The sequence below is a fragment of the Mauremys reevesii genome, linkage group 7 (assembly GCF_016161935.1).
Source record: "Mauremys reevesii isolate NIE-2019 linkage group 7, ASM1616193v1, whole genome shotgun sequence".
NCBI classification, from domain to species: Eukaryota; Metazoa; Chordata; order Testudines; family Geoemydidae; genus Mauremys; species Mauremys reevesii.
The window spans coordinates 99,814,615-99,831,444 of record NC_052629.1 but is presented as its reverse complement, the minus strand read 5'-3'; the positions used below and the strand labels follow the sequence as shown (position 1 = coordinate 99,831,444).

The following is a 16,830-nucleotide window of genomic DNA, read 5'->3' as shown; positions in this document are numbered from 1 at the left end:
CAGTACTGTATTATTAGTTATATAGAACCATAAATTTGAACTCTGGGAATTTGAAAATTCTTAATCTCATATCAGTAAATGTAGGCATGTCGGTCTCATGGGATAAAGCCAAATGGGCTAAATTTTCATAATGTGGACTCTGAGTTTTACCTATGAAGATGTAAGTACATAAGTAATCATGGGCATAAATGTGGGGTTTATGAATGCAATTACATGTGAGCACATATGCTCTGCAGGTCCAACTTAAGGTCCAAGTTTTCTACATTTAGGCAATAATTTATTATTACTGTGTATTATGTTGATGGTAGCATCAGACATTTTCTAGAAAGAGAAGTAGGAACAGTCACTGCCTGAAGAGCTCACACTACAAGAAAGAAAGAAAGAAAGAACATGCTACCTTTCTTTCTAGGTACTTATATAGTATCTGAGTCCCTCACAACAACTCTGTGAGGTAGGGAACTAAGATCCACAAACATGAACTGACTTGTCTGCGGGTCTCAGAAAAAGTCTACGAGCAGAGCTGGGAATTGAACCCAGATCTTTTTGGTGTTTTTCCTCAAGCCTTAGGGACAAGCAGCAGGCTTTCCTTTTTTAACCTTTTTTTTCCACACAACGCTGATTATTTGGAGCTACCTCTACAACTTCTCTCCTCACTCTACCAGCACAAGACTCCTCCACTGTGAACGGCCAGCATACAGTTACAGCCATTATATGTTGGTAGCCACCTACCTGCTCCTGAGGATCCTCCTGCCTACCTAGCTCCTCCATTATTGCTGATTTTTCATTTTCCTGATTTCCCTTCCCTAAGATCCTCTCACACTGTATTCCATATAGGTGCAAGTCCACACACTTCCATGCCTGACCTCATCCCCCCACAGCTGCCTCTTCTCACCCAATCTCTCCTTCTAGGTAAGCTCTTTGATCACCATTTTAATTCTTTCATCCATTTCACCAATGAATTTACCAAATATTAAAGCTCCAGAAGGAAGAAAGTGTTTTTTTTTCTTTTAGTTTTGCTAATAAAAAGCAAACAATATATCAAAATCAAAAGCACTCAGCTCTAGACCTAGTTCTAAGTTGATTAACATAGACTTATTCTAAATTTGGTGGTGATAAGGCTTACTACACTGTAGTCTGGGCATAGCAAAATACTACTTTAAATGTATCCAATATACTGATTCAGAAATTAGCATGAAGGGGGGAGGGATAGCTCAGTGGTTTGAGCACTGGCCTGCTAAACCCAGGGTTGTGAGTTCAATCCTTGAGGGGGCCACTTAGGGATCTGGGGCAAAAATTAGTCCTGCTAGCAAAGGCAGGGGGCTGGACTCAATGACCTTTCAAGGTCCCTTCCAGTTCTAGGAGATCAGTATATCTCCCTTTATTACCTATAAGGATTATTAACAGCAAATACAAGCCTTTGAGTGATTCTTCAGCATGGGAGGTTTCCAGAAAAGAAGATTCATAAGCACATTCTGATTACATGTCATATTAAAATGCTTAAATGTCAATAATATCAGAAATGATCTAATCCTGCTAGGGAATCTGCAGAGAAATCATGTGAGAGATGCACAAGCTTTAGGCCCACTAAAGATCAACAATAAAACTATTGCGTAAGCATCACGAGAGGGTAGATGGTATCTTACCTTCTTCTATAGTTACGTTCCCTCTGAAGAAATATTTGCCATGTCCTCTAGAGAGAGCCACACCTAAACTGTGCAGAGAAATAAAGCAGACCTTGAAATCTGTGGCACAAACAACAGCAGAGACAGAGCTATTTTGCCTTGCTAACAATTCCAGTTCATGTACTATGCACATTTTAAAAAACAGTTTGTTTCCAAAACCCCACTATTATATTTATTGTTCAACTAGCTACTTTGAATGCCATAGAATCATAGAATATGGAGGTCATGTGGGGTTTGATGCCAGCAACAATTGGTTGTATTTATGTGTGCTTAGAGGTGCAGCAAACCATCCATTCTCTGGCAAACTAACAAAGAAGCCACTCTAAGCACACAACTATTCACCCAGCATGCTCATTCCTCATCCAAATCCTGAACTTGCCCACACAGGCTTACAATGGAGATGACAACTCTTTACAAATCAGACTCAGCTATTGAGAAATTTTACCAAGTGTGGGAGCCAATGGAAATGATGAAAGGAAAGAAATATTAGAACATGATACCGGTATCAGGAAGAAATTCTTAATGTAATTTTTCTGCTGCTCACATTTTTTGCCTGTTTATATATTTTTTTCATTGACTTTATTTAGCTCCACTTAAAGTTTTTCAAAAATTAAGGAATCTGTTTGTTTGTTTGTTTGTTTGTTTTTAAGGAAATCTATCACTGGGTTGCTCAGGAGTGATGAGGTGCATGGGAGGCGACCCTAAAAGTGCCTCCCACTTTCTAGTGAACTCATGCAGCTGCAATGTAGGATACTTTCTGACAGTCATATGTGCTAAGAGGGTGGCCAGGCTCTCACGAATATTTCAGTAGAGTTCTGCAATTATCAGCTTCCTTCTTTGAACATAGGCTACCATAAATATACTTTTATTAACAGATTATTTCTAAATCAATTTTGGGCATTCAGTTAGCGATTTCTTGCCATTTTTGTTAAAAGCCATGCCAAAATAATATGGCTGACTTATTCAGTTTTAGTTGTACAAATACACTGAAGATAGTTCAGGGAAACAAAATATAAAAACCTCAAGTTGGAAGTGAAATACTACCTCCATTTATATTGCATTTTTGTTGTGGAAAAAAAATCAAAATAGGGCTCAATATGTAGTTAATTAAATGGATTATAGTATTTATAGCTCTCTGAGTACTTGCAAAAACCTCTTGTTCAATGTAAACCTCAACTGAATATTTTTTTAATGAAACGTAAGCCATGACAAACACAGTGAGTTTGCCTATGTGAGCTTGCACAAACTTTCCATCCCTGGAAAAGGTGAAAGGAATGCTGGAAAGCCTCTTTTCTTTGCTATTTTCAGCATTGTCCAAGAATATTTTATTGTGAGCTCCTGCTGATGCTCTTTTAACAAACTCACAAGCTTTGTACAAATGCAAGTACAATAAGTCTGATTAAATGTCCAATTCTTATGGTCGGCTCTACCTGAAAGGAGTACCCCTGATGTCTGTATAATAGTAGTCATTTGTCATCACCAATACCCGTTTCTAGATTCAGAACAAGAAAGTCAGAGAAAAGAAAACAAGGTTAGTTTGCTATGAGAAATTTGTAAAAGAGTAAATGGTTAGTTGGCGATAAGATTAATAATGACATAAAAGGTACATGAGTGGCTCAGGATTATCAAAGGCAAGAGAAAAATAATCTTAGTGAAACATATATATTCCAAATAATCTTCAAGGATCATTTAAACATCTATTTGCTTTACATTTAGCAGGAAGAACATTTTATACATTGTACCCCTTTGTCCACTGTCTTCTTCACCTCCATAGAAAATTTCCCTGTTTTCCGATTCACCATTGCATTTCGAAGCTGAAATGAGAAAAAACATTTTTGTCACTTCCTTCATGTGTGTATTTAGTAATTTTCACATCCCAAAGTTCCCAAATATTTTCATTTGGTCACAGCAGTTCTTTGTTTTCATATGGTTAGAACACAATTTTTCAGAAATTACTGTTGCACTTCCAACAAGTGTGTCTGTTAGAGGTGTTATGATAAGGCAGGAGGGAAATAATCTGTGATTCAGCTATGTCAACAAACCATACAATGGCAAAGTAATAAAGAAGAACTACAGCTATTTCATTTTTCTTCCAACTTCCATTTGGTGCTCTACACTGGGCTACACCTTAAATCAAACCAGAAACTGAAACTGGTACAGAATGGGACAGTCCACTAGGTAAGCAATGTCTCACCAGGAACACACAACAGCAGTGATCTGTGATCTGCACTGGCTGCCTCACAGATTCTGTGTGGAGTTTAAAGTATTGATTTTTACCTGTAAAGTCCTAAATGGCCCAAGAATGCCTTCCTGAAGTACCAAATCTACTGTTTCAAGGTGCTTGGCATGGAGCCCCCTCAGTGTAAGAGAGGAACAAATGGCAAGACATTCTTTTTTGAGGAGCCCTTAGCTTTGTAACTTACTACCCATCTGTTTATTTGAAATAGGCCACTAAGTTCAATATTTTAGAGCTATCTAGCTAGGTTTTTGGGAAGGGAGAAATATGATAAGAGCTGCTATTTGGGAGTAATGTGAGTATTGCCTGGGTGTGTTTTCTGTATTTGTACGCAGTGTTGTTGTAGCCACGTCAATCCCAGGATATTAGAGACAAGTTGGGTGAGGTAATATAATTTATTGGACCAATTTCTGTTGGAAAGAGACAAGCTTTCAAGCTACACAAAGCTCTTCTTCAGGTCTAGGAAAGATACTCAACAGTGTTACACCTAAATACAAGGTTGAACAGATAATTTAGCATAAATAGTTGGCACATATTCTAAGGGATGATTCAAGGTGAAGTGGTATTTGTTTATTTACCGGTTTAGGATTAGAAACTCCTGATACTTTCTTATCCTGCTGTATTTTTAATTAATGGCACAGGCACAGAGAACTTAGGGAAGGTATCTTTATGATATATTTTAAATTAAAATTTGTTCTGTTTGTGGATATTTGTCTAGTAAGCAATAACAATATTTGTTTTAAATACTTCATAAAGATAATTCTCATTACAGATTCCCACTAATTACTTATTCATTCATGCTCACTCTGCGGATGAGCTACCATATTTTCAGATATAGTATTATATTTTATCTGGCAAATCAGTTCTTACACTAAAATATGTTCTATAAAGACACTAAAATAAATAAATAAATGCAGAAGTGTGTTATGAAATGAGCATTTCAATCTCTCTTAAATCATTGCTATTTGGAAATAATGTTGTACTTAGTGTTATAGCAACGTCCATCACTTTCCTTCTCCAATACCACATGCCACATATGACAGATAAGTCAATGAGGGCAGATTTCAATGAAAATTTGCAAATGTGACCCTATCAAGGTGCTATGCAGGCTTTTCTGGTTAGTTAGAATGAGCAGGGCCTGCCAAAGCTTGTCAGTGAAATATCTGTTTATATTTTCATGAAAAGAAGTTGAGCATGGCTGACCTATCAAAAACTGCAATGTTTGCGCTCTTTAAATGAAATTCTAGGCTGTCTAGATTTGAGTTAACTGTCTTACTTTCCTGTTAGTGAGTGTAAAAGAATAATTTTTAGCTGGAGGCATGCATAAAATAAAGCGCATATTTTACTGTTGATTTTTTTTAACAATACATAATAGGCAATTCTGGAAATATTTTCCCATTTTAGCTTTTGTGGTTTTGGACTTGGAGAGCTGGTCTTAATTAACAATCTACTTTCTAACATTTAAAGAACTGTTCCATTTATCTTTAACATGTTTTTCATTTCCCCCCCTTTTTGGTGTCTGCAGTTATCTAGGACCCATTCCTCCCACAAACCTCAGGCAAGTCATGGATTTACTAACAGGGCCTCAAAAACTCTAGTAGCATTTATGATTAAGTCTGCATATGACATTTAGCATTTTACTTGTCTTTCTTTATTTGCTTTCTAAAAGTACATTTCTTGGATTTATAATCTGGTTTCTCAACTCTTCTGCAGTGTCATCTCTGCTCTGAGTATATAAAGCAAGTACTGCCTCAGATGGCTATAGACATTCAAAACATCATTCAAACTTTTTTCAAAAAATATATACATACATATATACACACACACACACTTTGTCCAACTACAAATTATAGTAAAAGAATTTTAAGAAGTAACTTCATTAAAAAAAAATACTGCAAGGATTCCTATTCCTAATAGTGTGTCAGTAAGATAAAGATCCTATAACTTGGGAAATGAATTAATGAAAAAAATACCTCCACTGAATCTGTTTGCTCGTGGCTACCAAAATTCTAAATTCAGCTTTGCTACCTTCTCCTCACTAGGCCACAGGATAGCTCCTAATTTATGTCTACTGTATACATTTTTGTATTACAAAGTATGCCCTTTATTATGTGTCTTCGTGACCTACTGAGAGATGAAGGAAGGTCCAGTGGTTAGAGTGCTAGCCTAGGTCTTGGGAGACCAAGGTTCAAATACCTGCTCTACCACACACGTACTGTGTGAAACTAGTAAGTCACTTAGCTTCTCCATATCTCAGTTCCCCCATCTAAAAACCCTACGTCACAGGGGCTTGGGGAAGATAAATACATTAAATATTGTGAAACTCTGAGATCGACTGAAAAAAAAAGGCTATATAAGAGCTAGGTATTATTATTTCTGTCAGCCAACACAATCTCAACGCTAAAGTATGAGATCATTTAACGTGCTTGGAAAACTGTGAAATCATTAAGTCAATGTGGTAACTAGTGAAAAATTCTCTTACACAACTTCAACAGAAGTGTTTTGTGGGGGTAAAATATGCCAGTAATATGTTACATGATTACAAGCAGCTGTATGAATAAGCTAATTCTTTACTGTTTGTTGAACTTGAACAAACAACGCCTATTTGGTCTGGCACAGGGAGAAACAAGAGCATCAAACCCAGGCCTTCTCAGCAGCTGAGCAGCATACTGCCTTCAAGTCAGCAAACTGTATTGCAAAGCTCTAATTCCCCATGAAACATCCAGCAGCCAGGGGCGGCTCCAGGCACCACCACGCCAAGCGCGTGCTTGGGGCAGCAAGCCACGGGGGGTGCTCTGCTGGTCGCCATGAGGGCGGCAGGCAGGTTGCCTTCGGCGGCATGCCTGCGGAGTCTCCGCTGGTCCCGCGGCTTCAGCGGAACTCCCGCAGGCATGCTACCGAATCCGTGGGACTGGGGACCTCCCGGCAGGCAAGCCGCCGAAGGCCGCCTGCCTGCCGTGCTTGGGGCAGCAAAATACCTAGAGACGCCCCTGCCAGCAGCCTCATTGACCCTTACTATTACCAAGAAGGGGCTACATTTTCTCCCAGGGGATGGTGACAAAAATAATCTCCTAAAAAAACAACACTAAACAACACCACATTTCTAAACTTTCTGGATATTCCTTAGACCTTAGAAGGGTTAAATAAAGAGTGGTTTAAGACTAGGGTTGCCAGGTGTCTGTTTCTTGACTGAAACACTTAGTCGAAAAGGGACCCTGGCTGCTCTGGTCTGCACTGCCAACTTGACCGTTAGAAGTCCGGTCGGCGGCACAGTGCAGGCCCAGGGCTAAGGCACACTCCCTGCCTGCCCTGGCTCCATGCGGCTCCTGGAAGCAGCTTCCAGGTTCCTGCAGCCCCTAGATGCATGGGCAGCCAGGAAGGCTCCGTGCACTGACTCCGCCCTGAGGGCTGGCACCACAGCTCCCATTGGCCAGAAACCATGACCAATAGAAGCTGTGGGGGTGGCGTCCGGGCAGCACATGGAGCCTCCCTGGCCACCCATGCCTCTAGGGGCTGCAGGGACCTGGCGGCTGCTTCCTGGAAGCTGTGGTAAGTACCACCAGGACCCCGCATTCCCCAACATCCCAACCCCCTGCCCCAGCCCGGAGCCCCCTCCTGCACCTCAAACCCCTCAACCTTGGCCCCACTCCAGAGCCTGTTCCCCCAGCCAGGGCCCTCACCTCCCCCTCACCCCAACTCCATGCCCCAGCCCAGAGCCCCCTTCTTCACCCTAAACCCCTCATCTCTAGCCCCACCCCAGGGCCTGCACCCCCAGCCAGAGTCCTCACCCCACACCCACAACCCAACCCCCTGCCCCAACATGGAGCCCTCTTCCGCACCCTGAATCCCTCATTGCTGGCCTCACCCCAGAGCCCGCACCCTCAGCCGGAGCCAACTCCCTGCCCCAGAAAGTGAGTGATGGTGGGGGAGAGCGTGCAACAGAGAGAGGAGAGATGGAGCGAGTGGGGGTGGGACCTCGGAGAAGGGGCAGGGTGTTCATTTTTGTGCAATTAGAAAGTTGGCAACACTAGACTGGTCATTACTTTGATCAGGAAAGTCCACTCCAAACCTTAAAATTCTATTTATCTCTAGTCGTGTTGCTAAGAATGGTTCTATCCTTAGCCTTCATCATGCATTTCCTTATTTTGAACTGCTCCTCCTCCATCCCTTTTCCTGATCTTTCTGTCCCTCTGTGTATCTGAAGTACTTATATATGTGGTATGTATAGTTATATTAAACACACACACGCTCCTCTCCCATTACACAATAAAATTGTAGCAGTGCTGGGCTTGGTTACAAAAATCTCTATAAAAGTATTATTTTCACTTTGTGTTTTCTCATATTTAGACATCTGCAAGAACATTTCCAGTTGCAGGTGGTGCTGCCAAAGCATTAGGCCAGCATTTGGAGTTTTACTACCTTTTTCCACAACATTTAACATCATGTCTTTTCAAAAAATATTTGGTGACTAATGATCTACTAATAGATTTGTAGGCCATTGTTGTACAAAAAAAAATATCTATTGATGAGATTACTTTTGAAGGAGGATTTGTTTACTTAAGTATGTGATGATGAATTGTAATGATTCTGGAACCTGCAAGATTTGACCCCTGTAAGGGAGTTACTATGATGTGTATATATTGTGCGCGAGTAACCAAGACTGTGGTTACTAGTGGTCCAAAGCTACAGTACTAAGCCCATATATTTCCTGTCACGTACTCTGTATCCCTCAAAACTAAATCCTCTTGATTTTTATCTAGTTTTCACTTTTACATGTTGGGAGCCGACCTGGACCCGGTCCACAAGCTTTTTGCTCAATTTAGTCTATTAGTAGGACTAAGAAAACTACTAGGGTTTTTTTTTGAAACCCGAAACCATGGGAAACTCTGCTTGTTTCAAGGTCTAAACATTAAAAACTAAAACTAGCAGAGTTTAGTCCAAACCTTTTTTGGGCCCCATGGACCTTTCATCAAAAATTGAAATAAAACTCTTTGCTGTCTCTGGATAGACACAAAACAGACTTTGGTTTGGTTTTGTAAGGAAACTTTGGTGACTGTTGGTCACACGATAAGTCTTCTGGGTCTTGCAGAACTGCCCAAAATTGAATCCACAGGCAGTGCACAGAGATGAACATCTGCCAGTTTTATCAAGAGCTTTGGTGGCTTTGTTGTATATTCAGACAAAACCCGAATCCAAGTAGAGCTCCATTGATTTAAATCTTTTTGAACCAAAATCTGTTTGTGTTCAACAAAAAAACCTGAAACCACGAACTAGAGTTGTGTGGAATTTATTGCAACTAAAGTGAGAGCACAAATGAGGAAATAAAACTGTATAAACCAACTAGAAGAAATTATAGAATTATACAGGAAATACTGGGTGGAATCAAAACAGGATAAAAGAAGGTAAATATGAAAAAAAGAGAGATTCATGAATGCCTAAAAGGATGCATGTTCAGTCTACTAATAAAACTTGTACATTGGGAATATATTTTTAAAAACATCAATTAGTCATAGATAAATTAGGTAGAGTTATATGTAATCAAGGATAAGAAAAAGGCAATGTAGAAAACATGAAGGATTTCAGAGATTACAGAAGGACATTTAGACAATATGAAAACATGAAGAGGAAATTTTACACACTGAAGGCAAAGAAAAATGCACTAGGTGACATAAAAAATAAGAAAGGTTTCATGTAAAGTCAGCACAAAAACTCAAATATGGAGACAGTATGGCCTCTTGAGAGACAATGAGGACAATCTATCAACAGGAAAGAAAGATATTGCTAAAAAACAAATGAATTGTTTCATTATTCACAAAAGGAGGGAATGGGCAGTGGCAGAAACTGATATATATTTTGCAACTGAGAAAAGAAAATATAGACTTATGTCGGAAAAGGGATCGAGAAATTAGTACATCGGAAGTCTGACAAAACTCCTGGAGAAGATGTATGTGATTCATCCCAGATTTCAGAAGGACATGACAAAGTAAATATGGGAAACCTTCAGTGTGTGCATTCAAAATCCCTCTGAAACAGTAGAAGTATGAGGGACTCAAGAGAAGCTACTGATATTTGAGAAGGAATCTAGGAAAGATCTATGAAAACACAGACATGCAGGCATGACTTTGGCGGTGGTGAAGTTATGGGAAAAACTAAGCAACAGGGACAGAAAGGGGAGCACCTGGAAAGTTACGATTTAATCAAGGACAGTCAGCATGGATTCACACAAAATGAATCATGCCTAACAAATCAGATTTATTGAGGAAGTAACAGAAGGACCAGGCAAAGGTTAAGCCATGGACATACACATAAGGAAAGCTTTTGATACAGTACTGCAAAAAAGACTAAGCCTGCAAGGTAACTAGGAATGGGACAGAGGGTAAACTACAGAGTGGACAGAGAAATATGGGTAATATTTGGAGGGATCTTGTGCATGGCACAGGTGAGGATAGAAGGAATTGATTTGTATGATGTTCTTCAAATCTGAAATTAGGTGTTAGGTGTAAATCATTGATAGGGGCTCCATTCTAGCTTCTGTGATCTAAACAGACCCCAGCATCTGTTTTTGTTTGTTTTTTAATTTAGTTTAGTTTGTTCTTTTTATTTCTAAGGGCAGCATGAGCCAAGAGAGCTCCTCCAGAGAGGTGGAGCAGTCAAAATCTGGTCCAGATTTCTCAGTTTGATCTCATAGGTGGGCCAGACCTGAACAGAGGTTCTGATCCCTGGTGACCAGCACAGAGCCACTGGGGTTCATAATAGAATGCACAGAATATGAAAATTAGGTGATGAATTTTGCAGATGATACAGAGAGACAGAAATATGCATATATGAAATAAAGAAAGAATAAATACAAAATAAGAGGGTAAATAAAATTCTTAATTAGGTAAAAAGGGCCTAGTCTCTGGAGCAGTTAGGTGGCCTCTTTGCTGACTACTTGAACAGTTATCAAGTACAGTAGTGGGATACAACAAATCACTTACCACATCATCTCTGTCTTCCCACTCAACCTCAGAAAGATCAACACTGCTGTAGTTGGGTTTTCTTCGCTTTTTTCCTTCTTCATACTAGCATTCAAAATAAAATTTTAAAAATTAAAACATGAGGCATGTTATGTTTTACTTGCACAAAGATGCAATGTCAGATGATTTTAAGAGTTGCTGGATGGATACTGGTTAGATGCAATATACATTTTCAATATGTGGTTTAATTAATATAAAGTGAAGCACAACAATGCTCAAACATTTCTGTGAACTGAAAAACCTGCTTATTATATGTTAATACACAGGACTCGTATGCTGCAATGCAAATCTTTCCTTCAGGCAGAATTATCCTTTCTGTATATGACTCTAATGTCAGACCCCTGTTAGAAATGTGGGGAAAGTAATACTCCTAATAAATTAGTTTGTTCTCTTTGCCACATTTTATAATCAACTCGGCAATGATACCTTCCTCACATTACTAACCATATGGAAACTAAGAAGCCCTGATCTCAAAGTTTATACTAAGTGTCCCAAACTAGCTTTCAGTCAAGCAGGAAGTTATATTTCCTACAATCTTATCAACAAAATGTTTACACGTTTCCCTTTAAACAAGATAAGCTGTGAGTCTCAGGAAGCTTGGTGTTAATATTTGCTGATATTACATTTTATCTATGATTTAATAGGAAAAAGAAATTAATATACTAATAATGGCAAGTTATAGTTTTTATCAGCACAGCCATTGTTACTCTGTAAATCTCACATTTTAAGTAAACATCTTTAATGACAAATGGGGTGTTTATAATATAGGAAATTCTGCCCTCTGCTGAACATCAGAAATCTGCGACCTCACTAGTTTAAGAACAAACATCTTGAGGTATGGAGCAAGAGGGTGTGTGATTTCCCAGCTCTCTAAGTGGATAAATTAATCCATATGGTTTTAAGTGAATTGATGGGAACATATTTGAAACACACGTACATTTTGCTGACAATGTTTGTGTGCCTTAAAATGTTGAAGACTCATTTTCTAGGCCTTTTACTTTTTATAATGGCTAAAAGGAAAAAAACACAAATCTTTCTACCAAGAGTGGTCAGAGAAACAGGGAGGTCTTGGGCAGTTCTGGAATCGAGTTTGTAAGTTTGCAGGCTTGGAATGATGGCCCCTCCACCACACAGACTGCAGAGGCAGGAATTTTCAGTCATCTTTTGTGGTGAACACACACTTGCACTAAGCCCAATCTTCAGGGGAGATGCCTTCCTTCTTCAAGGTTAAAACAAACTTCTAGTCTCATGCATTTTATTCTAAATTAAAGGAACTGGATATTGAACTCATGGTCTTTTTTGGAGTCTCAGAATCATTTAAAAATAGAGATGTCAGAGAAGTAATTCCTTCTGGAGAAGCTGCATATTTCTTCCAGGGGATCAGTTGTCAGACTGTATTTACCACAGAGATGCTGGGGGAGGGGTGGAGTTGTAAACAGTGCGCAGTAGTAGATCACAATGCTGCTCTGCCTTCTTACTTCTGCTCACAGCAATTTGGCTCCCCCAATCATTCCCATGGGCAGTACTTTTGAGAGGCCACATCTGATTACTTCCTGAATCAGTTCTCATTATTCTTTTTGAGTAAGACAAACACTTGCCAGGTCCTCTGTGGAAAGCTTTAGTCTAAGGTCACTTCACAAGTTGAGGGCTTAGTTTTTGCACAGTTTTACACTCAGTTTGCAATCCCCTAGTGTGGATGCAGTTATACCAATATAAAGGTATTTCAAAACACGCTAATAATGATATAAAAACATCTTTATACTGGTATAACTGTGTCCACATTATGAGGTTGCACAACTTTACTCAAATCATTATCATTTTTTTCAATGAATTTAGTTAAATTCGGACAAAAATTGTGTGCAGACAGACCTTTAGATACTGAGCGTTGCCAAATACTACATAGTTAGACATGAGGTGGGATAATTTGGGTGTAGCAAACATGGAATGACTCCTGAACTACTGTCAATATATCATTATATCTTTATTTAGGACTTGTCTGCACCGTGCCTTAGTCTGCACCAGACGGGTGTAAATTTTAGTCAGTACAAATGTGTCCTGCGCTAACTGGCCTGTGTGGATGCTGCTGGTGCACAATAAAAGTTCCCTAGTGTGTCCTCTTTCCAACAGTACTACGTTAAGGTGAACTACGGAACTTTTAGGGTGCACCAGCAGAGTCCACATGGGTCAGTTAATGCATAACACTGTAAGGCAGACTAAAATTCACACCCTCTGATGTGGACCAAAGCATGCTGTAGAAAAGCCCTTACATACATTTAAGACTTTCTGGGGTATATTCTGTTCTCACACACGTGAGAACTGTTACTGAAGACAAAGGGAGCTGTGCTCATGTGTCTGAAGATAGAACTGTGCTGTCAAATATGAGGCAACCCAACTATATCATATTGTTTATGGAGGTGTTTTTTTTCATACTAACCCTATGGTTTTCATATGTTTTATTTAAACGTAACATGCAATCAAAGAGAGGTGGAAAAAGAGTCCAGAGAGCACACATATCCAAAGTATGAACTATACAGTGAACTGAACCACAGTGGGACTTGTTAACAACCAGAAGATAAGTGTTCAAAAATTCAAAACTTACAAGTAAAAACAAAAGTGTGTATCTCAAACAAAGTTTCATATAGCCATGCAAGGAAGAAGAGCAGAAACCTCCCTCACATCCAGCAGGGAACTCACGATAAGAGCTGGGCAGAACTTGTTTGACTAATTTTTTTTCAGTGAAAAATGCAGATTTAGGTCCACCAAAGCATTTTGCTAATTTTTGTAGAACTCACTGAATTCTTTCAGCTGCAAAAAGAACCCCAGAATTCTGAAAGGGTCTAGATAGTTTGTTGTGACATTTTAACTGGGAACATTTTTACTTTTGGATTCAAAATGACTTTTGAATTTTACTTCAATTGTATTAAAAATATTAAAAGGTAAAAACTTGAAAATGAAATGAACATTTCATTACATCCCTAATAAAACATTTAATCTGACTCAAAATGGAATTTTTTCACCGTTTTCAGTTCACCAAAAAATTCAAAAAGTTTTGTGATAAGGCAACCTGAAATTAATTGCTTTTATATACTCTTTGGTATGGCCACCAAAAAACCAAGTTACTCACACATTTCTCCTTGCCATGCAGATATGGGAAACCCTTAGATACTACTATAATTACTGTGCTAGACAAAACACAAAAACTTTTATTGACTTCCATAGGGCCAGCATAAGACCTGAAGTACTCAATCCAACAAACACTTGTGCAAGTGTATAACTTTGCATATTTGACTAGTTGCAAAGACACTATCGTATGAGCAAGGTTACACATCTGTGTAAGTCTTTGCAGGATTGGGGCCTAATACAGAAAGATGGATAAACAGATTATAGAGCAGTTAATAATACTTCTCTTCGGTATATTTAGAGCTTCACAAACTGTCTATCTACTCTGTTCTAGTTCCTTTCTAATTTTAGTATTTAACATCTCCCTAAGAGTAGTTTTTACATACTGAAAGCAAGGCTTGGGGTCAATTTATCTCTTTAAATATCTCTTTTACAAAATGTAATTCATCCATATATTTTCTTTTTCTACTGAATTTAACCTATCTTTACTTTTGTGTCTGACACACTCTGTTGAAATATAAAATACTCATTGAAGTCTGGAGCCAAACCCATTTGCAAGGTTATTCATACTGTAATACACTGAAACAAATTAGTAAAATACACACTAGGAAAGATGGAAACTAGGAATTCTACCAAATTAGCTTCATTTCAGAGCATGCAAGAAAGAGCTAGATTTAAACTGGGCACCGTTAATCCAGTTTTCGGCAACCACAAAACGTGTGGTGATATTATTTAGTGAATTAACACCTGCAAAATGAAGGATATATGCTGCAATTTAAAAAAAAAACAACATTTTGAATAGTACACTGGACTTCTTAATCACCTTTTAAATTAAAAACCTCTCTCACAAGAGCTCATATTTTTGAATAAAATAGGTAACCACTTCCTTTGGTAATTATAATGACCTTTATCTTAATCAGTGTCTTTTTGAATAAAATAGGTAACCACTTCCTTTGGTAATTATAATGACCTTTATCTTAATCAGTGTCTTTTATTTGAGGTTTGGCCAAACTGTTTTAATACTTGATGATTCATGAACAATGTGTGAGGTGTTCTGCTTGACGATTTTTAAGTCACTTTTGCTGCCAAGTATAAAACTATTTATATGTGCCCTTATTAAGCTCTATGCTTTGATTTTTTTTCCTGAGAAGTCCCCTATGGGTTAGGCAACATCTGCATTTAACATGACTTGCCATGTGATTATAAAGCCACAGTGTAGCAATCTGATTCAAGAGGGAGTGAGTGGTGTCTTAACAACTGAAAATCTCTGGTTTAAAATGATGGGAACTTAGTAGATACATGCTTCATCTGTATAATGGCTATTAGTGGAGGAGAGTAAACGACTGAAACAGTACCCTCTGAAGTTCCAGTATATTGCAGGGAACTGTTGCCTGAATTCTCAATGGAAAAGTACTGTAGCAAATAATATATTTTGTGACCAAATTCCAAAGACTAGAGTGGCAGAAATAATTTCTCGCTGGTTGAAGTATTCAGGCATAAAAGGTAAGCAATCAGAAAAAGAAATAAAATTTCTAATTAAAAATTTTATCATAAGTCTGTTGTGTTCACACCCTTATGGACAAACACTACAGAATTTAATATGAAATCAGTATATTTCTATAGAAATTTGATAGGGATTTATGGGAACTATGCTAAGCATCAAGGATCTGATTCAAAAGTCCATCTTTGTTCTCCAAAGCATTTAGGCACATGCTTAACGCTTGGCATATATTTAAGTCCCATTGAACTCAATGGGACTTTAGCCTGAGCCTAAAGTTAAGCTTGTGCCTAAATGGTTTGATGAATAGATATGGGCTTAAGCATGTGTGTAAATGCTTTAATGACCTGGGATCCTATAGAAGTGACCAAACAATGAGATTTTATAGACCTATAGATATACAGTTATATTGAGCCATCATATATCATTCTAAACTACCCTATAAGCTTTTTTTTTTTTTTTTTTTTTAAATATAACAATTATTTTCTATCTTATGTAAGACTTTTCCATACGGGTTTTTAAGTTACTAGGAAACTCAGACATTACAGACATACTGTAGTAGTTCTCTGGAGAGCTGGGTTATTGTTGTTAGTTCTCTAAGGTTCTGGACATTACCATTAAAAAATAATTTATGGTCTTATGCAATGCCTATTACTACACTCAGTGGAAAGACCCTCGCTGTTGTATTGGGAACTCATATAGCACTGAAATTTCCCATGATGCTTAACAAACAGAGGGCTAGTAGCTGAGGACTTTACTCAGCCACTGACCCAAGTAGGGAGTTATTGCTTGGTGTGCAGAGAGCTTGCCCAGGAGGTGCCAATCTTTAAAACAGCACAGACGATTTCAGCCATTACTCCCTCAAATGTGGCCTGCCTGCTCTGTGGGCTTGTGCACATGGTCGTGGTACACAGCCTCTGTCCTCCTTGATCCCTTTGAGTGATATGTTCCTGCAATGGGGGACTAGTCCCTTCACTTCCCCAAATGGAGGCACTGTGGCAGGCTCTTGCATTGTGCCATATAAGTAAGTGGAGACCCCCTGAGTCCCTCTTCTCTCCATCTAATGGCAAACTCCAATGGTAGTTCTTCCAAGTATAGGCTGAGGGAAAAGCCACAATGTAGGGCTCTCAGCATTTGGGTCACAGATGAGACAATTTTCCTGCCCTGAAGTGCCTACAGTCTCCATAAGACAGGACAAACACAAGACAAGCCCAGAGAAAACAGTTCCGGAAAAGGTGAGTATGAGGATTATTAACAATGAGAAGAAGGCAGGAGGGA

General features: G+C 38.7%; 1 protein-coding gene across 16 annotated transcripts in view; it reads right to left on the bottom strand.

Annotated features, from left to right (window-relative positions):
- Nucleotides 1–16,830, bottom strand: part of CACNA2D3 (calcium voltage-gated channel auxiliary subunit alpha2delta 3) — an 839,197-nt gene that overhangs the window by 141,168 nt on the left and 681,199 nt on the right. For all 16 annotated transcript variants that reach the window (XR_005582636.1, XR_005582637.1, XM_039480709.1 and 13 more), the window contains 4 exons: nucleotides 10,896–10,979; nucleotides 3,425–3,496; nucleotides 3,113–3,174; nucleotides 1,644–1,711 (listed from right to left, as the gene is read on the bottom strand). Coding sequence is in view for 14 of the 16 variants with exons in the window: in XM_039480709.1 (XP_039336643.1) it covers nucleotides 1,644–1,711; nucleotides 3,113–3,174; nucleotides 3,425–3,496; nucleotides 10,896–10,979 (286 nt within the window). In the remaining 2 variants the exon portion in view is untranslated. The remainder of the gene's footprint in view (nucleotides 1–1,643; nucleotides 1,712–3,112; nucleotides 3,175–3,424; nucleotides 3,497–10,895; nucleotides 10,980–16,830) is intronic.